Source organism: Micropterus salmoides, unplaced genomic scaffold (genome assembly GCF_014851395.1).
Source record: "Micropterus salmoides isolate LMB-PRFRI ecotype aquatic unplaced genomic scaffold, ASM1485139v1 Ms_hic_scaffold_2, whole genome shotgun sequence".
Lineage (NCBI taxonomy): Eukaryota > Metazoa > Chordata > Actinopteri > Centrarchiformes > Centrarchidae > Micropterus > Micropterus salmoides.
This window is the reverse complement of record NW_024041150.1, coordinates 27,408,635-27,431,902: the sequence shown is the minus strand read 5'-3', so window position 1 is coordinate 27,431,902 and position 23,268 is coordinate 27,408,635. Positions and strand designations below refer to the sequence as shown.

The following is a 23,268-nucleotide window of genomic DNA, read 5'->3' as shown; positions in this document are numbered from 1 at the left end:
TGGTTTTCACAATAATTGGTAATTCCAACTACAACTGCAATTAGCCTACCCATCACTTATATTGCCTCCATTTACCGCTGTTAGGTGATCAGTAAACATTTAGCTTCCACAGAGATGGAATCAGGAGGCCAGGACAGTTGGCCTGATCAGTGCAAAATGATAATAAACCTAGTGACAGTAAACCATAATGTGGCTGCACATTAATGCATTATATTCATTGTTATTTTTTTGCTTCCAATAACTCCTCTTCCGCCGAATTTATTGATTTTTTTTTTTTTTGATTTTTTTTTGATTTTTTTTTTGCTTCTCACCTGGTGTTACATGTATATTTCTTTCACAGATTTTTCTCCTGCTTCTACTCATCTAATTTCTCCCTAAGCAGCACTCTGTGTTTCCTTTGGGCTGTACAAATTTCATTTTTTTCCAGTGAAGAAAAAATAAAGAAAGGGATGATGTTCTTTCAGAGGAGGAGGTCAGGAAAACACAAGAAGAAGGGGAGGGAGATTAGGAGGGCGGCATGTCTTGTGACTGCTCTGTGTAGGTGGACTTGTCAGGTAGCCTACTGGATCACTTCAACACAGTCTAGAACAAAAGTGGTTCTTAAACTAGAAAACATAGAATCCCCATAAACATTATTGTTCTTCAACTTGCACCACTGCCACCTCCGTAGTGGTTTATGAGTTCCTCATTCATCTTCCGGTTTGCATTATCTGACACATGGTACATGAGTCAGCAGTGTCTAATGTTAAAGCTTAAGATGTCTGATTATCCCATTAGCACATAAACACAACATAAAAGCTAAAAAAACAAACAAACAAACAAACAAAAACATAAACAATACTAAAACACATTGTGAAATAGCAGAACTTCCAGGTCTGGATCCTAACCAAAAGCTGATCCCAGGACCTCAACTTGCAAATAGACAAGCAAATGTCTGAAAACACAAATTTCTCTTGGCAGATGTACTGACACAAAACCAGATCCAGTCCCACATAAAGTTCTGTTGTGTTTCTGCTGGTCTTAAGGAAAGAAAAACCGTCTCTAAGTGTGAATAGATCAAAAGAAACGTCTTGTAGAATAAAAGTCAGACGTGACGAACAAGATGAAACAGATACAGACTGAGATACAGATGCTGAAATGGGTGCAGCTCACATCCAGCTCAGGATATCTTACATAGAGATAATATTTATATCTTATAAATCCTATATATTTATATATCTTATATATTTAGATTTATCCATCCATCGTCAACCGCTTATCTTGTGTACAGGGTCACGGGGGGGGGGGGGCTATCCCCGCTTACATTGGGCGAAAGGCGGTGTACACCCTGGACAGGTCATCAGTATATTTATATTTATATATTATATCTTACGTATAACATAATATTGACTATACATTCAAAGTGCTACAAAATTTAAAACTGTGACTCTTCTAATTCTAAAGATCTGGTTGATAAAAGCTTTAAAGATTATCTGTTTCACTGCCAAAACACCTCTTAATCTCTTTCACTGGAACATGCAGCCCTCCAGCGTTTGCTAACGTCACAGACTTATCTCCGCAATCAGAAAGAGCTTTATTACCTAGTAGTGTTTTACACATACGAGGAATTTGCTTTGGTGATAAGGTGCTACACGTAGACAAACATACGGCTGACATAAATAAATGTAGAAATATATAAATATGAAATAGACAAATGCAAGTTATATAAGAATAATAAAAGAATAGAGAAAAATAATACAACTATTTGCAGAGAAAGAACAATGTTGCAGATATTTACATGTGCATTATTCCAGGTGTGTGTTGTGCAGATGTATTGCAACAGAAGAGCGTATTGTGCACATAAACATATAAATTATAACGTAAAAATATACAACAACAAAGATTAACAATTAACAACAAATATGTGCAATGTACCAGGTTTGTGCATGATATGAAATGAAATGAAATAAAATAATATTTACATCTGAGGGTGTTATGGCTACCTGAACATCCTCACCCCAGACACGCACTCACTCACACACACACACGCATGACCAAATAACTATGAAACAGTGATGTATGAGATACTCTCTTCATAATAAATTAATGATTACAAACTGAATGACGAGAGGCCCTTTCCTTGTGAGTGTGTGTTAAGGAGCCAGGTGTTTACTTGATCCTATGGGCAGGCCCAAGAAAAGTAAATTCATTGTCTGCAGAGGAGGAAGTGTAATCATTTTGGTGATCACCCGACTTTTTAATTAGTGGCATCATCTGGTCAAATTGTTTTTATCAAAGATTCTTTGGTTTATCACTAAATATCTACAAAATGAATGAAATCAGCCTCAATTATACATTGTGTTTAGTGCGAATTAGCAAATGTTAGCATGCTACTCCCTAAACGAAGATGGTGAACCTAATAAACATAAGCATGGTAGCATTTTTTTTTTAATTTATTTATTACAGGGACAGTGCATATTCATAAACATTTCTGTCAATATGCCAGAATTAGCCTAAAGGCTATTTTTCATCTGCAGTCCCTAGACAGATGGTAAGAGTCACCCTAAAAAAGATTACATAGTACATAGCACTAAAAAATTAAGATACATTTAGTAAAATATCTATTATATTAGAATATACAATCTAAACACATCAAAACAACAATCGGACAAACATCACGTAAAAACATGACACACACATAAGTCATTGTCATTGTGAGCATGGTAGTATTTAGCTAACATTAGCAAGGCCAAAGTAGAGCCTCACAGAACTATTAGTGTGACTGCAGACACTAAAACGTTAAATCACTGTCTGAATATCTGCGGTGATGGTGGCTATACTGACGATAATAATGATGACAGCCAAGCTTGTTTCATGTCATCAGAGTTTATGTTTGCTGTAACTGAGGGGAGAAAATAATAGACAAACTGGTGCCAGAACAAACTCAGACTCAAACTCAAACACTTAGCCTTATGAAGCTAATGAAAAGAAAAACAGATGGTATCTTGTGATAGGTTTAGCCACAGGAGCCCAGGAAGCCCCAAACTGCTACTGTCACACAACTGCACAGTTGTGGGGTACACAAGCAACTTGCAAAATACAAAAAGAATATGGGAACAAACAAAACTTGGTGCTAAAGGTCTAAATCTGCATCCTGACATTTCTCTTATATGTTTATCTTTAAACTGAAAGAACTATTAGTGATTGCAAACTTTGGAGATTAAACTCATCATGGGCCACAATGCAGTGACACAAGCTGTGCACTTCTCACAGCAGGTTTTGCTTTTATTGTATTCTCCATAAATTAAAACCGGTCGAGGCAGATGGCCGCCCACCCTGAGCCATGGTTCTGCTCGAGGTTTCTGCCTCTTAAAAGGAAGTTTTTCCTTGCCTCTGTCGCCCAGTGCTTGCTCTTGGTGGGAATTGTTGAGCTTCTGTAAATAGCATCACAGAGTACGGTCTAGACCTGCTCTTTTATGAAAAGCGCTGTGAGATAACTGTTGTTGTGATTTGGTGCTATATAAATAAAATTGAAATGAATTGAATTTAATAAATTGGCTTTAAATGAGGAATGTAGACTTTGGTTCAGTCGGGCCATTTGAAGTGCAAGCACTTCCTCTAAGGTTACATTTCCATGTTCAAATATTATTTACTCACCAGTACACTCTGAGTTGAGGCTTAATTTAGCTCGTCTGTAATTTCACAATAGTTTCCGAGACGTTTCCTGGAAAGAGACACAGGGTATCACACAGAGTCTGCAGTACACAGCAGGTCTGCTGATGCCAAATGTTGAATTTTTCTATAGGCATACAATTCAGCATAAAGACTCAAATAACAAGCACATTGTTTATGAATATTAAGTTTAAATGGAAAGCCTTCCCCCCCCAGCATACTATAATTAGTACCAAATGATGAACGTCTTTTCAGAAAACTTTCCAGACCAATAAAATGAAGCATTACCTACATTTCAGATAATGTTTTGGTTCCTTACAGCACTGAACACATTAGTGTCACTTACAGCAACTTGATGCCAGATCCGTGTTTATTTCTGAATATTGTCGATGGTTAAGAAAAATCAAAGCCCCTCTTACTTGTTCCTTCTATTTATTTTCTCTCTTTCTGCAAGAGAACACTGGATGGCAGTCAAATGTAAAACTGCAAAAATCGGTTACTTTCATGAAGACTACTACAAATGATTATTATTGTAATTATGATCAATTATTTGTTTACTTTATTATTTATTTACATAAAAGTTTTTTTTAGTGTTTTTGAGTGTTTTCTGTCACTGTTTTTTATTGATATTGTTAAAAACTGCTAGACGTTTCTATTTTATTTCATATTGTGGGCACATTGCCTCAGTTTTATTCTCTCTCTGTGTGCAGTATCTTGGTTTGTGTCCCTAGTGATTTCACTTAATGTGTTGAAGACAGGGTGAGGTGAAATGTGTGTGAATGACTGTGTACGTGGATGGCATTTAAAACTGATACATGGCTGTATTGAATATATTATAAACTCAGTCACTAATGACTGAACATTTGGAAAGCAGAAAAAGTGCCCATTGCAGGAGGGGACCCTGTACAGTACCACGACTGTGGTTCACTTCTTAACGGGGTAGATCTCCATGGTAACTCACGCTGAACGGTTAACCTGCTGTGGAGCAGGTTTTTTTCCAGATAAGAGATCAACCCTATTTTATGCTTTTGGCTTATTTTTAAGTCCTGCAGGCTCTTGCCCTACAGAGTGGAGGAGAGGTAAATATATTAGTCAATAATCAATACACTATTGTTGGTCAAAACCGCATCATTAAGCAAAAACTAAAATAAATAGTTGAATAAACGAAGTGCGTAACATTCCTCTGAGTTCAAGATCAATTCTAACAATGTTAACATCAGCGTTGGTGTCGATGCTTGTTTGTTTACCGTATTCTTCTTATTCTCTTGCAACGCGGATTTGCCGTGATTTTTCTCTCGCTTCCCCCGGTAACCCCCGTGTTTCACGTCATACCGCTATGAACTGTGGCCAATTCCCTCAGTCTGCAGAAATGCGGACTTACGAAACGCGTCTAAAAAGGTCTCAAAATGTCCACGAGAGAGCCCTCACGCACCTGACGATTTGACAGTGATACAGCCTGTGTTATTTCAGAATGACGGACACACCTACGCACAAGTATAAATGTATGACTACAGACCCTACGCAGGAGTATAAATGGGCCTTAAACCCTCATGGACTTCCCGGGAACGCGCCTCAAAGTCTGTGAGGGTGGACATTTGAGGGTGGACATTGCACCCTCACAGACTTTGAGACGCGTTCCCAAGAAGTCTTCCGCACTGAAGAAGTCTATGAAGAAAGTATGACATATGACGAGTAGATAAAAATGCAGGAAGTCCTGCTAATAACACAGGTTGACAAGAAATGAAAGAGCTCAGACAAAGCTATGTTAACATATGTTTTACTATAGAGGGCAGCGTTAGACCAAAAACAGAAGTCAACATTTAACAGTGACATTGGACACACACACACACACACACACACACACACACACACACGCCACATATATACACTCACAGGTCACTTTAATAGTTACATATGCAACCACTGGTCCTACAGGAAATATCTCAGCGCCTATGGTGCTAAGCGTAATGGTGAACTGTATCAGCAGCAATGACCTCAAGTTAGGCAAAAGAATGAAGAATGAAGCTGTGTTAACATCTGTTTCACTGTAGAGGGAAGCTTGGACCATTAAAAGAGGGTCTTGGTTGACGATCATTAAAGTTTAATGGACACACACATACATAGGCCTGCATTAAAAATAACAACAATAAAAATATATGTGTGTGTGTGTGTGTACGCTAGGGCAGCTACATACTTCATAAATGTAATTTTATTTGTTAATACTACACTTAAAGGTTAAGCTAGTAGCCTACTATTGTTTGATTTCCATAGGTTAAACTGTCTATACAATGCTATATAGCCTACTATTTATACCAGCTATTTTCTCCTGGTAGCTAAATGTCATTAATGGAGACTGATTATTACAATTAAACTCTGACTGATTTAGACATGCTTTATGGTTAAAACAAAAACTGATAATGGTTAGAAAAATCTATGCCCTGATCATTATATCATTATTTTTATTGTTATTATGTAGTAAATTTAAAAAAACAATGGTCGCGTATGAAGCAACCAGTTAGCCATCATTTCACTGACCTAACTGAACTGTTGTGGTGAGGTTTCTGTAGCAACCACATTTAGAGGAAGTGAAGTAGGCTACCAATGTGGGAATCAAACGTCAGGTGCCAGTTCTCACTGGCTTTTACTCGGTTTTGCGCAGACAGGAAGCTGTATTTTCCCCTTCTGAGCATCTTTAACAGAAAGAGGAAGTTTTCTGCTGTGCGTTTGCTCGCTGCCTCTCCAGATCTCAGCCTGCACTGTGAGGGGAAGACTTCCGTGCTCATCGATGGACCTGTACCAGGAGGCTGTGCATTATCTGCAGTCACAGCATGTACCAGGTGAGGGATGGAGACATTGTGTTTTGTTATGTGAAGAAAAGGTTACTTTATAAACCATTATAAATAATTTTGGGGCATTCAGCAGTAGATGATCAAAAAAAGTATCCAGTCTATTCTCGTGCCATAATCTCTTCTAAAAGTGCGCTAATTTTTGAAGAGCAGCTAAGCTTAGACCTTTCTCCCACGTGCTACCGTATTGTGTGTGTTTGTGTCAGTTGTAGCTGATGCAGAGACAGACGTCCTGGAGGAGGATGTGTTCCAGGAGGAGGCAGTGTCCGGTTACCTCTCGCCTCTCCTCTCGGAGAGCTTGGACTTCCCCGATACCCCTGTGAGCTGGCAGTCCTTCACGTTACACATGCAAAAAGAAAAATGTTGTATTTTTCATGTGTCATTAAGCAGTTCTTATGCCATAGTTGTTTGTGAACTCTTGGTAACTTATATAAAAAGGTTTTATAAATGAAAACACCGGAATACACGAGGTTTTAATGGTGGTTAAGTAAAGATGCAACATTTTCAGTAGCTATTAGCAATTCCTCGGGTTATACCTTAAGAGTGAAATAATAACAATAATTGTCTTTGAATATTGTTTTTCTTTTCCTCTGACCCAATATAGAAAAGTATTGAAGAAGTAACACTTCTGTTTTCCACAAATGGTGCTCATTTGATGAAGGTGGCAAAATACAGAAGTGACCATCAAACAGTTTTATTACACCAAATAGGGAAATATTTAATGTTTTATATGTTTTATGGCTTATGCATGAGCAAATATATATTCCAAATAAATTCCCCAGTTATGAACGCACTGTTATTAAACCCCAATAACATAAATCAAATAGACTTTTTTGGGGATTTGAAAAATAATATTGAATGTAACCACGTGTTACAGCGTGGGTCTATGAGATCCCGAACAGAAGAAATGTCAGCTTTCATTTCAAAAGTCAAGATTGCACAATTTGCACTGGCTAAATGAATTGTCATGACACAGATTTTGAGAATGACTTTACTTTATTTTCTACATGTTGTTGAATGTTTGTGAATCAGACATTCTGCAGTCCGGAAGACATGTTGGAGAGGAGGCTCGTGGTCCTGAAAGGCATCCTGGAGAGTGAGGAGGTTTATCTCAGAGAGCTGGAGGCCCTGCTGATGGTAACACACACACACATAACATGAAAACTTGAGGTGCTAACTCATGTTATTCTCTAGGCAAAAACATATTGCAAAATGGGAAACTATCACTGTCAAACTTCCCTTTAGCTGTTCTGTTGTCACCACATAAATATTAGACATGCTTTTTTTTTTATCATGAAAGCTAAAGGAATCAGCAAGAGTTTTTTTTTTACTTTACCTGAACTTAGGTTTGTTTTGTGTGTTTACTGTATCTGACTATGAGCAGCAGTCACGTGCATGTTTTTCAGCCTGTGATCAGTGTCGGGTCAAAAATCACATTCAATGTTTGTTGTTCAGCTTCCTCCTTAAACCAACCTCCACCTGAAATGAGGTTCCCCGTTTTTTCTCAAAACATTGAAACGACTCTTGTGTCTACAGTTTAATATGTAGCCTACCTAACGTTACAGTTAGCAGCAGGTTAGCTTAGCTTAACATAAAGACAAACAACAGGTAGTTTGACTCTGTCCAAAGCTGACACAGTCCATGTCACTAATTAACATTTTATATCTCATTTGTGTTTGTTTAAAAAGTACAAACACCAATGTGTAAAACAACAATTTAATGTAACCAGCTTTGTGTCAAGTCCTGCCCCCTACTCACCCTCTTCTGTTTGATTGCCTAACCCTAAACCCTAGTGCACAAATTGTTGGACTAATTCTACAAGCAAAACTCGAAATATTACTGAGAGTTCAACTTCAATAGTGCACAAAATTGTTGGACCAATTCTATTCTCCTTGTATATGCGCCCTTTGGGCTCCATTTTCTGTAGACACAACTAATCCTACCAATGTTATGCTGATGATACGCAGCTGTATCTCCCGTTAAAACCAAGTGACATTAATTCTTTGCAATCCATCTATGACTGTTTCAATGATATTAAGTGCTAGATGGCCAAAAACTTTCTCCAACTTAATGAGAATAATAGACGGAGGTAATCCTATTTGGAATTTTAAGGTTCTTTTAATTGTTTTTAAGGCCTTGCATGGATTGACTCCACCATATTATTTAGACCTCCTCACGCTGTATCGCTCGTCCAGGCACCTTAGATCGTCAAACCAGCTCCTTTTAGCTATTCCACAGGCTCGCCTGTTAACAAAGGGTGATCGTGCCTTTTCGGTAGTGGCCCCAAGGCTGTGGAATAAACTTCACATTTTCATTGGATCATCCCCAGCTACTGAGACCTTCAAGTCTCGTCTTAAAACGCATTTTTATTCTTTGGTCTTCGAGTCAGTCTAGGGACATTCATCCTTAACTGTCCTGGCTGCTTCATCTTTCTTGTTATTGCTGCATGCTTCATAACTGTCGCATCATTTATTATCGTTGTATGCTCCCTTTTTATCCCTTTTTTATTTTCTTCTTGTTGTTTTAATTGTATAACTTTGTACAGCACTTTGTTCAACAGTGGTTGTTTTTAAATGTGCTTTATAAATAAATTGACTTGACTTGAAATTGACTTGAATCCTAAAAAATTATGCAACCAGTACTGTAACTTCCTGGGGTCTCTGCTGAGAGCGCTATCAATAATCTTATTGAATCTTACAGGCAAGAAAACGAAAGTCGGTGAGAGCATGAAGATGCTCAGGTTGATCAGATTAAAGTAGATCCTTTCTTTAATCTAGTCCTACTTCTGAAGGGTAGAAAATTGATTGACTGAGAGTGTAAATTGCTTCTTTCTCTTCTATTCTATTCACAGCCACAGCAACTCCATGTTTCCTCATTCTTACAACTCATTGAACCAAAAAAAAAAAAAAGGAAACACATGGATGTGAGAAATGAATCAGAAAGTTGATGTCTGGAACGCTGCGTCTTGTCTGTGCTGTTGTCCCTTCAGTAGTACGCATGTAGCACTGAGTGGGTATATTTACCCCTCGTGCAGACGTGCTGTTTACGCTTACTGTTACTTAGCAGTGGTCTGGGTGTATGTGTCAAAGTTGAGTGGCTGGAGAGGAAGTGTGAACTGTGTATCGGTTCACACATTCTTCTTTTTCTCGCCTCACCGACGCCTGTTTTATTTTATCTACATCTTTAACACACCAGCTTGTTCTTCTCACCCATACTGATTAGCCTTTAGCCTCTCTGCTCGTACAGCCCAATTACTTGACTGTAACTGTACTGACAGGATTAACTCAGTATTTGTGTGTGTGTGTGTGTGTGTGTGTGTGTGTACCTTTTCTTGTCTAGCCCATGAAGGCGCTGTGGGCCTCAGCCGGGACCTCCCAGCCAGTTCTGTCCAGTCGGCAGGTCCAGACTGTTTTCTACCAAGTGCCTGAGATCAGAGACATGCACCAAATTTTCCACTCTGGCCTGAAGGCCCGGCTGAGCGCTCACTGTCAGACCGAGCCCAGCCCTGGTGAGGAGAGAAAAATGAGCCTCACAGGCTTTGAGCTCATGGTGGGAGACCTGTTTCTGAAAATGGTAGGTTCTCTAATGTGTCAAGACCAACTTTTAGTGCTTGCATCCTGCGTCAGGCTTTAATTAAGAATCTTTTAATAAACGGTGGCAAAGAAGGATTCCCACATGAGTCAGTGACAAAAAGAGAAACAGAGGGAAGCTGTTCAATGAGTGACAAGACGCCATGACATAAGGTTTTAGACCACGTTGTAACTGTGAGGTTGCTTCCTCTTTTTAAAATGTCTATAAGCACGCCACCATTACCCTCCCGATGAGGAAGTGCACCAAGCTTGAAACACATTTTGCTGTTTGTGCTTTTAAACCTTTTAAAGTCAATGTATGCTCTACGGAGCATTTCAGGGTCTTTCAGCTCATTGTTTTGGTTTTACAGCCTGCAATTTTACTGTTTTGGTTCACTCACAAAGTTCTCGTCAACCTCATTTTCAGCTGCAGCAGGCAGTCTGTCCAGCTCCAGACAAAAGACCAACAAAGTTGGCAACTGGCTGGTGAACATACTGGATGACAGCTTATAAAACACCGGTGCTAGGATAGTACTCTTGATTGGTCTTTAGATTAGTGTGTGTGTGTGTGTGTGTGTGTGTGTGTGTGTGTATGTAAAGGGGGTTAAAGGTCCAGTATGTAATATGTAGGAGGATCTATTGACAGAAATGCAATAAAATATCCCTAACTATCTTTTAAGTGGCGTATAAAGACCTTACATAATGAACTGTTATGTTTTTATTACCTTAGAATGAGCCATTTATATCTACATACACTGCGGGTCCTCTTACATGGACGTCACCATGTTACTCCGCCATGTTTCTACAGTAGCCCAAAAGGACAAAAGTCTCTAGAGAGTGCGTTTCATCACTACATTGAATAAGTACGAAGAAGAAGAAGAATTAATTTTAGTAATAGTAGCTGTTGACTGTTTATTAGAAGTAAGAAAAGAAGAGAAATTTGGACAAATGGAGGACCACATGTATTATTTAGCACAAGAGCCGACAGAGCGTGATTTTGTGATTGTGCCCCCTCCCCCCTCCTTCCATTTCAATTCAATTCAATTAAATTTTATTTATATAGCGCCAAATCACAACAACAGTTGTCTCACAGCGCTTTTCATAAAAGAGCAGGTCTAGACCGTACTCTGTGATGTTATTTACAGAAGCCCAACAGTTCCCACCAAGAGCAAGCACTAGGCGACAGAGGCAAGGAAAAACTTCCTTTTAAGAGGCAGAAACCTCGAGCAGAACCATGGCTCAGGGTGGGCGGCCATCTGCCTCGACCGGTTGGGGTGAAGGAGAGAGAGAGAGAGAGAGAGAGATGTAAGGAGAGAGAGAGGGGAGGGAGGCAGCCCACACAACACACACACAGAGGCACAGACAGCGAAGGCAACGTTGCTATAGACCGAATGAAAAATGGTACAGATATTTATAATAGTGTTAATGGTAACCATCGTAATGTTAATGATTATAATAACAATAATAACAATAAAACTAGCAACAATAGTCGTTGCAGTAGAGGGTGTCGAGCAGGAACACAGGGGCAGCAGGTGACTCGCAGCCACAGATCCAGACTCCACAGCTCCAGAGCCAGAAAACCTGCAGGAAGTGATAGGAGAGAGGAGAGAGACGAGAAAGCACAAGACTACCAGAAAGGGGAGAAGTTGTGTTAGTAACATGCAATAATGGGATAAGGTTGCATACAGAGGGAGAGAAAGTAGAGGAGAGAGGAGCTCAGTGCATCATGGGAAATCCCCCGGCAGTCTAGGCCTATAGCAGCATAACTAAGGGATGGTTCAGGACTCATAAGCTTTATCAAAGAGGAAAGTCTTAAGCCTACTCTTAAATGTGGAGATGGTGTCTGCCTCCTGAACCCAAACTGGAACCTGGTTCCACAGGAGAGGAGCTTGATAGCTGAACGCTCTGGCTCCTAGTCTACTTTTGGAGACTCTAGGAACCACAAGTAACCCTGCATTCTGGGAGCGCAGTGCTCTGGTGGGGTAGTAAGGTACTATGAGCTCTTTAAGATAAGATGGTGCCTGACCATTAAGAGCTTTGTAGGTAAGAAGAATGATTTTAAATTCTATTCTGGATTTTACTGGAAGCCAATGCAAAGAAGCTAAAACAGGAGAAATGTGATCTCTTTTCCTGGTTCCTGTCAGAACACGTGCTGCAGCATTCTGCATCAGCTGAAGAGTCTTAATGGACTTTTTCGAGCAGCCTGATAATAAGGAATTGCAGTAATCCAGTCTAGAAGTAACAAATGCATGGACTAGTTTTTCTGCATCATTTTTAGACAGGATGTTCCTGATTTTCGCAATATTACGTACTGAAAAAAGGCGGTCCTTGAAATTTGCTTAATGTGAGACTTAAACGACATGTCCTGATCAAAGATAACTCCAAGATTCCTCACAGTGGTGCTGGAGGCCAAGGCGATGCCATCCAGGGAAACTAAATCTTTAGATAATGCGTCACGGAGGTGCTTAGGCCCCAGAGCAATAACTTCAGTTTTATCTGAGTTTAACATGAGAAAATTACAGGTCATCCAGGTTTTAACATCCTGAAGGCACATTTGAAGTTTAGCTAACTGATGAGTTTCATCTGGCTTGATCGATAGATATAACTTGCCCGTCAGATCCACAGACCCTGGAATGCTGAGTTCACTTAACAACTGCCTTTGTGAAGTTAAAAAATGGATGTCAAATAATTTCCTCCAGCTGAACTCAGACAAAACAGAAATCCTGGTCATCGGGTCTCAGCAGATGGCAAATCAAATACTGCCATCTGCTGGTTCCCTAGTAAATCACATTAAGCCTGTGGCAAAGAACCTTGGTGTTTGGTTTGATAGTAATTTAAATTTCGAGCAGCACACCACAAAGCTTGTTCAATCATGTTTTTATCAACTTAGAAATATAGCTAAAATTAGATCAATGTTAACTTTTAAGGACACCGAGACCATTTTACACGCCTTCATCTCATCACGCCTGGATTATTGCAACAGCCTTTTCACCTGTTTAACCCAAAAATCTATTGATCGACTCCAGACTGTCCAGAACTCAGCTGCCAGGCTTTTAACCAGAACAAAGAAATATGAACACATTACTCCTATTTTAGCTTCATTACACTGGCTCCCAGTATGTTTTAGAATTGACTTTAAAATTCTATTGATTACTTTTAAAGCTCTTCATGGCCTCTCGCCTTGTTATATTTCTGACCTTTTAGTCCCATACGCACCAGCACGTACCTTGAGATCCTCGGGCAGAGGTCTGTTGTCTGTTCCAGAGTCTCGACTGAAAACTAAAGGGGACAGAGCGTTTGCTGTCAGGGCCCCGAGGCTCTGGAACAGCCTGCCCGAGGAAATCAGGTCGGCTGAGTCAGTGAACTCTTTTAAGTCCCTTCTTAAAACATACTTTTATAGGAGAGCTTTTCCCGATCTTATTTGACTTTATTTTATCCCTTTTATTTTATTATATTTTACTAATTTTATATTAAATTTTCATGCTCTTATCTTTTTTTGTATTATTCTTTACACTTGTTAAAGCACTTTGTAACTTGTTTTTGAAAAGTGCTCTACAAATAAGGATTATTATTATTATTATATTATATAACTGAGTATCATCTGCATAACAATGAAAGCTTATGGAATGTTTCCTGATAATATTGCCTAAAGGAAGCATATATAAGGTGAAGAGGATTGGTCCAAGGACAGATCCTTGAGGAACTCCATGAGTAACTTTGGCGTGCATGGAGGACTCATCGTTAACATGTACAAACTGAAATCGATCTGATAAATAGGACTTAAACCAGCTTAGAGCGGTTCCTTTAATGCCAGTGAAACACATGAGGGCATGGTATACATCCATCCGTTATGTTGTCTTTGCAGGTAAACCAGATCGGCCTGTATGGCGGTTTCATTGCAAACTACGAGAAAGCTGTTGATGTTGTTCGCAAGTGCACACACTCAGACCCTCGTTTCCGAACCCTGGCCGAGGTACTACAAACTCTGCGCTACCACAGGAACACGTACTGTACTGTAACTAGCTGTGTACAATGTTATTCTCACCAGGCACACTTTATCTCTTGCTTTTCCAGAGCATGATGTCTAACAATGGCTCAGACAAAACACGCACCAAATACACCTTTGAAGGTACAATACTCTAAGTGAGTGGATTTGTTTTTGTAATAACTTTGAGTTTTAACTGTGTCTGACTGCTGTCTTTGGTTTTTACAGCTCTACTATACAAGCCTTTGGACAGAGTAACCAAGACCACACTAGTGCTGCTTGTGAGATAATTCATCAAATCCTAATAACTCCAACATCACCTCTCTAGCAGTCACTGTTTTCCTCTGATAGTACTCATCTTTCTTTTGCATGATGAATACATTATTTCTCATGTGGTGGAATTGGAGCACAGATGGCGATGACTTATTTTCTGACTAAGCAACTTCTCTGTGGTCTTGTAGGACCTCTTGAAGACGACTCCAGAGGATCACAGAGATTACGCAGCCTTACAGGAAGCTCTGAGATTGTCTCGCAGCTTCCTGTCTGGTATCAACGAGAGTTCACAGTGCAAACGGGAGGTCACGCTCAGTCACGGCATGGTGAGGCTTACGCTGTACAAAATCTGGCCAAGATAGACATGGATAAGTGTTGAATTGCATGTGCATATACACATATGTATATATGCAGGGGTGTTGGACTGGTGGGGGGGACTGAGTATACCATGCCCTCATGTGTGGAGGGCCCACAAAGATACTAGAACGAATTGCTGTGGATGTTGGGAGGGGCCCATAGAGAATGCTTATGTACAGGGCCTAGATGTACGACACCCCTGTATGTATGCATGTATATATTATGTATATACTGTATGTGTGTGTGTGTGTGTGTATATATATATACAAAGATATATGTGTATATATGTATACTGTCTGTATATGAGTATATAATTGTATTTCTATGTGTATGTTTATGTGTTACTTCAGAGACGTCAGCTGATGCGTGACGGCTTTGTGGTGGATGGGAGTGAAGGGGAACGCAGGCTGCGTCACCTCTTCCTTTACACCGACCTCCTTCTGTGCACCAGATTCAAACATACAAGCAGAGGGTGAGTGTAGCGAGACAAACCCCCGGGGCTTATGGGAAATGTGGTCTACATTTTGAGAGACCACACAGCATGTATGTGTCATATTCACATCCTGAATGATGACGTTTAAGCGTTGCCTTTGAGTAAACTGTGTCTTTGTCTGCATTTGCTTGTTTCTTCCAGGAAGCAGGACCAGTATAGGTTCTGCTGGTATGTGCCTCTTGCTGGTCTCAAACTTCGCTGGGTTGCAGAGCAGGAACGTTCACCAGTTACACACCTTCGTATACACACCATCAGAACCAAGATGTACCTACTCCGACAACAGCTACGGCAACAAGCAGTATGTTTGTGCGAAAGTGACACAATTACAGAGAGAAGAGCTCTGGCCAGTGTTTTTTCAACAGATGAGTGAAATACAATGTGTTTGTGTAAAGACAGGGTCCAGGCTCATGGCTTTGTCAGCTCGTAGCAGGAAGAAACTGGAGCAACTTGAGCTGATGCTGCTCACACACTCCCCTGTTTACAGACTGGAGCTGCACAGCCCCAGTGGCAAGGTACACACACACACACACACACACACACACACAAATACTGAGTTAATCCTGTCAGTACAGTTACAGTCTTGAATAATAGCTGATGAAAATGGAAAAGCAATGTGCTTTGACTCTTTGCAGAGTCACACTCTCCTCCTCTCCTCCCTGTATGAACTTGAAGAATGGAGAGAAGCCATACACAAACTCACCACAGACAGTAAGTCCACAGCTTTTGGCCAATGTCATGGCGTCATGCTGCAGAATACACTTAATTTAGCTGGACATTTATTAAAGCACAATATGCTGGGATTATTCTCAGATTTTGAGTAAAAGGACACTAATACTTATTAACAGAAATGTGAATTCAAGATCAGTCTGTAAGGGAGCAACAGTGCGAAGGCTTCAACACCATGCTGGTTTCTGATGATATGATAATTAAGAGGGGAGATGGTGTGACAATGTACAGCAGCTGCAACAAAACCTTCTTCTAAGGTCACGTAGGGTAGTACTGCGTTATTTCAGTGTGCAGAATGGTTCTTTACTTCATACACTAACAGGAAACGATTGATTCAGAAAGAAGTATGCTCAGAGGCAGATACAGGAGCAGCTTTTCTGGAACATTTGATCATCCCTGTCTTTCTTTCCGGCGCATATCAGCCTCTCCCACCAAACCAACAAGTAGGTGTGGCAGCAGAAGCAACTGGTTGTCGTGCAAAACCTCATCCCAAGACGAGAGTCTTGCTAAGACGCTGGTCCCTAATGCTTCTGGCTCGTATTCTCTTAGCGGCCTAGGGCAGAGCGCAACTGGCTTTAGGGGCAGCTGCGACAATGTCCAACAGCAGGATGAGAGGCTAGTACACCACTGTCCCCCTCAAAAGTTATTCTCCACTGTTTTTCATCATGCCTCTTTGCCACTTGTTCATACAAGTGATGTGGCATTGAACAAAATCAGAAGCTCCGTGTGGAGCTGTTGTTGGCAAAGGAGGGATGGGTGGTTTTTTAATTGCTGATGGTTGTTTCTCTGCCATTGTGTTTGCAAAACTTCTGAAGCCCACGCTGACAATTATGGGTGCTTCTCAATTCCCTTTGTTGCATCCACGTGTCACTCACTTGCGTACATTTGATATAAACACTCAGGAATGATCAGCTTCACATGTGACTGAATGGAAATGACGATAAATGATGTGAAAAGTGTTTTCTTGCTGACAGACTCTCTTGACTCTCTCTGACTTTAATTGTCTCCATGATAAAAGTTAAGTTAAAGAAAAATCTTTCCAATAAATGCAGCAAGTTGTTTGTGATCCATTCGTTGTTCTGACCTGCAGTGAACACAGATTTTAACTAGATGGCGAATCAGAAAACAAGTCAAATATAAAACTTGGGAGTGCTAGCCTTGAGTTTAATGTGTTATGTGTGTGATGCATCAGATCAGCTTCAACATCCAGTCAATAACTGATATCCAATAAGGGGCGTGTCGGTCACTAAAAGCTGCTTTTGTGTTGCCCTGATCATAGCTCCTCAGAGATCGCTCTTCGCTCCTCTGTGCACAAATAAGAACTTTGGGAGGGTCTGCAAGAACATCTGGTTCAGGCGAGGATCAAGGAAACGACAAACAAGAGAGCTGAGAAGCACTCATTGTGTTTGACTAAGTGAGAGCATGCGCGGGGAGGGGGCTGTGCAGGGTGTGCAGTGAGTGACACTGCGTTAAAGACTGGCTTTGATTGGTTGTTTATACCCAGGAGCTGTGTATTCTTTCAAATGGCGTTAGGAGGAGCATGAGGAGCCGGAGGAACCTGCTTTTGCTTTTTACAGCTTATCTGTCTCATGTAATACTGTCAGAATGTAGTGACGGTTTCAGTAAATGTGAGTAAAAGAAGGACTTTCTGCAGTTTTACGTCTAATGCGTTGTTTTTTGAATGAATTACTGTGGTTCTGCGAGCTGACTGGCATCTATAACTTGCTTTGTGTTGTTTCTCAGACATTGAAACCGTCCCCCCAGACCTGCTCACCCTCACCAGCGCATGTGTGAAACTGAGAATGACCCAGCAGCCACCACTACACAGCACAAACGCTGGTACAATCGCCATCTCTGTCTCCCTCTGCCCTCTTTACCTCATCACATCCTGCATCTGAAACACAAGACAAACCTCAAACCTTTTCTGCACTTTCATTTTGTCTTTCTCATCTTGCTCAGTTTCACTTTTGTTCAGGGCGTTTAAATCACGTGATCACATCATCATTTTTGTCTCTGTCTCTCACCAGTAGAGCACGAGCAGTCATTGTGTGGGACTCTGAGTGTGGCGATCCACTCTGCCTACGGCCTGCAGCAACCAGCCTGTATGTTTACATGTTCATTTTTTTATTACAATAAATAACCAATGAACCAAAAATGATAGAAATCTAAATTTGCCTCCAACTGAAGAAACTACAGGTCTCTTAAGTTCACTTAACTGTTGTCTCTCTTTCTTTTTAAGGTGTGTATGTGTGTGTGGAAGTGGATGGCTATGAGTTTTATGATAAACAAGCCCAGACGCACTCTTCAGTCCACAGCTTCAACCCACACTGGGACCAGGTTAGAGTAAAGCTGTTTCTCACAAAATAATTGAATGCATATTGGTCTTTAAACTTGAATAAAGGGGAGTTAAAACTAAAAACTGTAGAAAACCAAACCTTTTTTTTTTTTTTAAGTGAAAGCCGCTGCCTCCTTTTATTGTCATGTAGGCAGGTGATTTATCAGCCAGTCCAGGGGTGGTGAATGACTTCTTCATGTCTAGACAGCATCCGACATGATGTCAGGCTTCAGTTCTACTCGCAGAGGATTAAAAAGTCAGCTCTGCGGCCAGATCAGGCAACGCTTTAAACATGATCAGTGGCAGTAAAATCTACACTAAATCCAACTGGTAGCCAGGATCAAAAGGCTTAAAATAAGACATGAATGCTCCTATTGTGGCGTCAGGACACTGCTGTCGCTGTCAGTGTTAACACCACCTTCTTTCTGTCGAACAGGAGCTGTCTTTCCAGGTGGATGGGGCTCAGGACCTGAGGGTGCTCTGTGTGAGTCAGTCTGATAGACAGGGTGATACTGTCCTGGGCAAAGCTTCTATAAAGGTATGAAGACGGACTAAGCTTGTCATTACATACAGCACAGAAGTGTGACAATGACAATGAACTACAAAGAAATAAAGAATTAAAGCATACAAATCTACAAAATTAATACTGTAATAATCAATATTTTTAGATCAAAAATGGGTTGAATGCGATGTGAAAGGCATCACACATAGTGACCCGAGTGCAGTTCCCCTCAGCTCTACTGAAACTTTCAGTGTCCCATAGCTTACTGTTTTGGTTTTATGGCCCATGACTTAGTTGTTTTGGCTCACTCTCACCCTCTTTTGTTTTCAACCGCAGCAGGCAGCTAAACAGATTATGCCACAGATAAAGTGACTAGCTGGTGAATATGGTTGAGAATTAAGTAGCTAAAGATATTTCCATCAGGAGTTGGTGGACCTAAAAAGTAGAGTGAACACTGGACTAACATTCGTGAGGTGGCCAGAAACGCGGCTCCAAATAAATGCTGCTCCGTATCTGCTGGATGCATGCGTAGGCAACTGTAAATATAAATGTATCGTAAACTATTTAAGGTTTTACTGTATTGTGCTAGCCACTCCGGCCACCAAACACTAAACAACCCCCTTTATCCCTCTCCCCCTCAATCCTTCCATCATAAGTGCTCCTCGTTATTTGAATAAACTGCATTTTTATACCTCACACTGGCGTGGTCTGTTCGTGAATGCTGCTTTAAGTAGTATTTCAAGTATTACAAATATATAAAAGAATACAAATACAATACTGCCTGCTGTTCATATGTATTGCCTGTACAAAGTTAGAGGTCAGTGGTGAAAGAAAAGCCCATTCACTGTACAAAACATTTTATATTTCTTAGATTCATAATACAATTTGTTACAGTTTGTATGTTTTCTAATGTTTTGTATTTGCCCATCAGTTGCTATCTAAAAGCCTGAATACGCGATGGAGGAGACAGACTTTACATCTTGGCCAGGTGGAGGTGACCCTCTCCCTGAAGTACTGTCCGCACCCGCTTGAACCACCGAGATCTGTAGTCCAACAACAGCCTGTCTTCTGCGTCCCCATCAAAACTGTGGCCCAGTAAGTCCCCGCCAGTCTTTGGAAAGTGTTTTCGTATAAGCTCACGGGGGTGTCTAAGAGGCCTGAAACGGAAAGCTGCAGCTCAGTCCAGGGTTTTATTTCCCATGTGCTCTGTTGTTTACTGCTAGTTTGTTTTGTGGGAAGAGTTGGCTGAGGAGAAGCAGAAGTGTAGCAAGAGTGGAATCTGAAATGAAGTGAAACATCTGAGGTGGGGTTTTTTAATGTATTTATTTTTATTCGTATTACTTTCAATTCTCTGTCAGACAGGAGGGAGTGCTTGTCCCCCATGTGGTGCGCTGCTGCGTGGAGGAGGTGGAGAGGAGAGGCATGGAGGAAGTGGGCATCTACAGGATTTCAGGAACCACCAGTGACATCAACACGCTCAAGACGGCATTCAACAGCAGTAAGGAAGTGTTTCTGTAGCCATGTGCTTTTATGTTGCGAGAGTGTGATTCAGACAGGCCAGGAGTTTCACAGCTTGAAAACTGAAACTGCTGTTAAACACATTACACAACTCTTTTCTCTCTTTAGGACTTGTTGTCTGCAGTTTTATCCAGTTTCGTTATTATATAATAATATATTTTGTTATCCAAAAAAGCACTTGTTGATTCCAACTAGACTGAGAGTCTACAGCCATGCAAGCAGTTCTGCGAGGCCGTCCTTAGGCACACAGCAGTGCTTTGAGCTAAATGCTAACAGCCTGCCAACATGCGCGCAATGATAATGATAATTGATATTAAGCATGTATAATGTTTACCATCTGAGTTTAGTGTGTAAACATGCTAACATTTAATTAGTACTAAACACAAATTACAATTATATTTATCTTTGTTAGAACAAAGACATCACTCTGAAGTGTGTTAGCAAATTGTCCAATGTCAAAATCATGTCCGAGAAGAGATGAGGAGTTTGAACTGAGCCATGTTGGTTTTTGAAAAGCTGACTTTTCCGAATGAAACATCACTTTATTTTGGCTTTTTGGATCGTTCATGTTTGATGATTGTTTGATTGTTTATAGTCGCTGTAAAGAAAAACTAAAAAAACCCTCTGACTCATAATTTCAGCTGCACACTCAACACTATGACGAGATGTTTTCTCGTGCTTGTAAGGAAGGAAGTGTGTGTGCCAAAAGAAGCTACAGTAATACTGATCGTAACCATCGTGTGTCGTCCCCGTCACTCAGATCTGCGTGAAGCAGTGACCAGGCTGAGGAGTGCTGAAGTAAACGCTGTCTCCGGTGTTCTCAAACTGTACTTCAGAGAGTTGCCTGAGCCTCTTATACCCACAGAGCTGTTTCAGAGCCTCGCCAGGACGCTGGGTAAGACAGACAACACGTGACAAACCATGTCCTTGTTTATTTTTATTCATTCAAAGCACTTTTGCACCATGGACACAAAGCTTTACACTCTGCTTCCTACTGATGATTTTAATGATATGAACAGTAGTTAATTTTCAGCTTGTCTTTACAGTAAAACAGCTCTAACTGACTCTGGTGTTATTTTATAAGCTTAACCTTAAATTCAAGCCCTTTTAGTCTTGAAATGGCCTCTCAGCAAAGTGAACTGAACTTAAAAGTGATCTGAGCGTCTCGTGTATGTGTTTTTCTCTCCCTTGTAGACATCCAGGACATAAACTCCCGGCATGCCTCAATGTTGTCCCTGCTGCAATCCTGTCCCGACTCCAACCGGCACACCTTCCTGTACATACTGCACCACCTGCAACGGTCTGATTGCAACCAGCTCACAACATAACAAGTCCTGATATATGTCAGGAAATGATTTAGTTTTTGGAAAAATCCCACCCAGTTGGCCTTTATAGCAGGAAAAATAAATCAGTGGAGGTTATGTAGCTGGATTACAGATCAAATCCCCCTGACTCTGGGTGTTTTTAGAGTATGTGATGCTGCTTCCTGTTGACTACACCTCATATTTCTTTTAAATATTTTTTCCCCAGAGTCTCAGAGAAGCAAGAAATCAACAAGATGTCTCTAATGAACCTGGCTACAGTGTTTGGTCCGAGCCTCTTACGCCCCCCTGTGGTTGGACTGGGGTACAACGGGCCCACTGTGGATATTTCCCAGGAGGTGGTGGTACAGGTGGGAATAAAGCAGCCAAAAGTGCTGCATACTGATTGTGTTTTTTGTGCTACAGTTTAACATTTATTATTGAAACAGTTGCATTTGTGAGGATGAAATTTTATTTTTAAACAGAGGTTTAGAAAAAACTGAGATCATGAGAAATGTCCGATTAAACATTTTGCAGTTTTATATTTTATTTATTCAGTTAAAGGTGATGTTTGTTTATGCAACATGAAGATCGAAGATGAAGAAGGTTGAGAAATATACAATTGTTATTTGTTGACTAAAAACTTATTACATGACTATGTCCTTACAGGTAGCTATAGCCCTCAACATAAATAAATAATTCACAAATAATATTTAATTTTGGAACAAAACTCTTTAGTTATGACAGATTTATTCTGTTAAATTAAGCTTCTGCTTTAACCTACTAACTATTTGGAAAATGGAAATGTAAGGAAAACTATTAAATGTAAATGTAAATTCTTAAAGTAAATGTCTTTAATATGATAATGCTTTTGATGTCGTCTGTATGAGAAATAGTCTTCCCTTTTTTAAACTAATGGATAACTGTTCATGTAATGTGCAATATATTATAATGAAAAAATGTATAATAATTTACTTTACTGCAGAATAAGTTTGGCTTTTGAAGGAGTTTTTATTAAGGCAAAGAGGGATTGTTAAGTGTGAGATTTAAAATGTCACAATGATCTACTGTGTTTCAGGTCCAAGTGGTTTTCTGCTACCTGCAGTGCAACAACCTCCCTGAAGCCCAGACCTCTCTGCCACATGACACAGACGCTGAAGAGGAGACCACCCATATGTGAGACCACCATCAGTGTCCCGGCTCGCGGGAAATTCAAACACTTTGTGCAAAACAATTAAATTAAATTAAAAAAGATATGCTATTTTTCACTTCTGAAACCACAGTTGTAACATTTTCAGTGTTAAACACATTTAAATAAAAGCATTTTTTTATTAGTGCAGTAGCATTTGTTGTCAGACGATACAAACTCACTCCGCACTTCTTCCTTATGTTACATTGATTCTCAGAGATCAGTCAGCCTTTAATCGCTGTTTTAAAACCCAATTACACTTACATATTATATATTGTATACTGTACATATTGTATGTGTTACAATAATGAACCACAAGAGTTTTCAGTCATATCACATTATTTTCAACAGCCGATGAAGTCACCCAGGTCCACAATTTATCTTTTTTTGTTGATGCTTTTATAGTTGAGGTTTATTTATGACTTGGAAACAGCTGCTGAGAAAACAGCAATAATCAGTACATAATTATTTACAGTTATTTATTATTTAAGTTAATTTGAAGTGAAATCTGGACACCAGAACA

General features: G+C 40.2%; 1 protein-coding gene across 4 annotated transcripts; it reads left to right on the top strand.

The window, feature by feature from the left end:
• Positions 1-6,328: 6,328 nt before the first annotated feature.
• Positions 6,329-22,898, top strand: si:dkey-33c9.6 (active breakpoint cluster region-related protein). 4 transcript variants are annotated; one of them, XM_038732658.1, is made up of 22 exons: positions 6,329-6,488; positions 6,704-6,816; positions 7,530-7,634; positions 9,837-10,070; positions 13,932-14,039; positions 14,141-14,195; positions 14,280-14,332; positions 14,513-14,650; positions 15,032-15,153; positions 15,316-15,472; positions 15,567-15,686; positions 15,807-15,882; positions 17,644-17,739; positions 17,931-18,002; positions 18,140-18,237; positions 18,672-18,773; positions 19,669-19,832; positions 20,096-20,235; positions 21,016-21,150; positions 21,450-21,555; positions 21,786-21,927; positions 22,635-22,898. In XM_038732658.1, the coding sequence occupies exons 1-22, from the start codon at positions 6,437-6,439 to the stop codon at positions 22,734-22,736; spliced, it is 2,490 nt and encodes an 829-aa protein (XP_038588586.1). In that variant the 5' UTR covers positions 6,329-6,436; the 3' UTR covers positions 22,737-22,898. The 4 variants fall into 4 exon arrangements, with proteins under 4 accessions (XP_038588586.1, XP_038588585.1, XP_038588588.1 ...); XM_038732657.1 differs by having other exon boundaries at positions 17,928-18,002; XM_038732659.1 differs by having other exon boundaries at positions 6,331-6,488; positions 6,710-6,816; positions 17,928-18,002.
• The last annotated feature ends 370 nt before the right edge of the window (positions 22,899-23,268 follow it).

Coding starts and splice junctions, on each gene's coding strand:
- si:dkey-33c9.6 (XM_038732657.1), top strand. CDS start 6,437: ATGGACCTGTACCAGGAGGCTGTGCATTATCTGCAGTCACAGCATGTA. Junction 15,687..15,806: donor TGCACAGCCCCAGTGGCAAG/GTACACACACAC, acceptor GACTCTTTGCAG/AGTCACACTCTCCTCCTCTC. Junction 18,774..19,668: donor TGGGCAAAGCTTCTATAAAG/GTATGAAGACGG, acceptor TTTGCCCATCAG/TTGCTATCTAAAAGCCTGAA.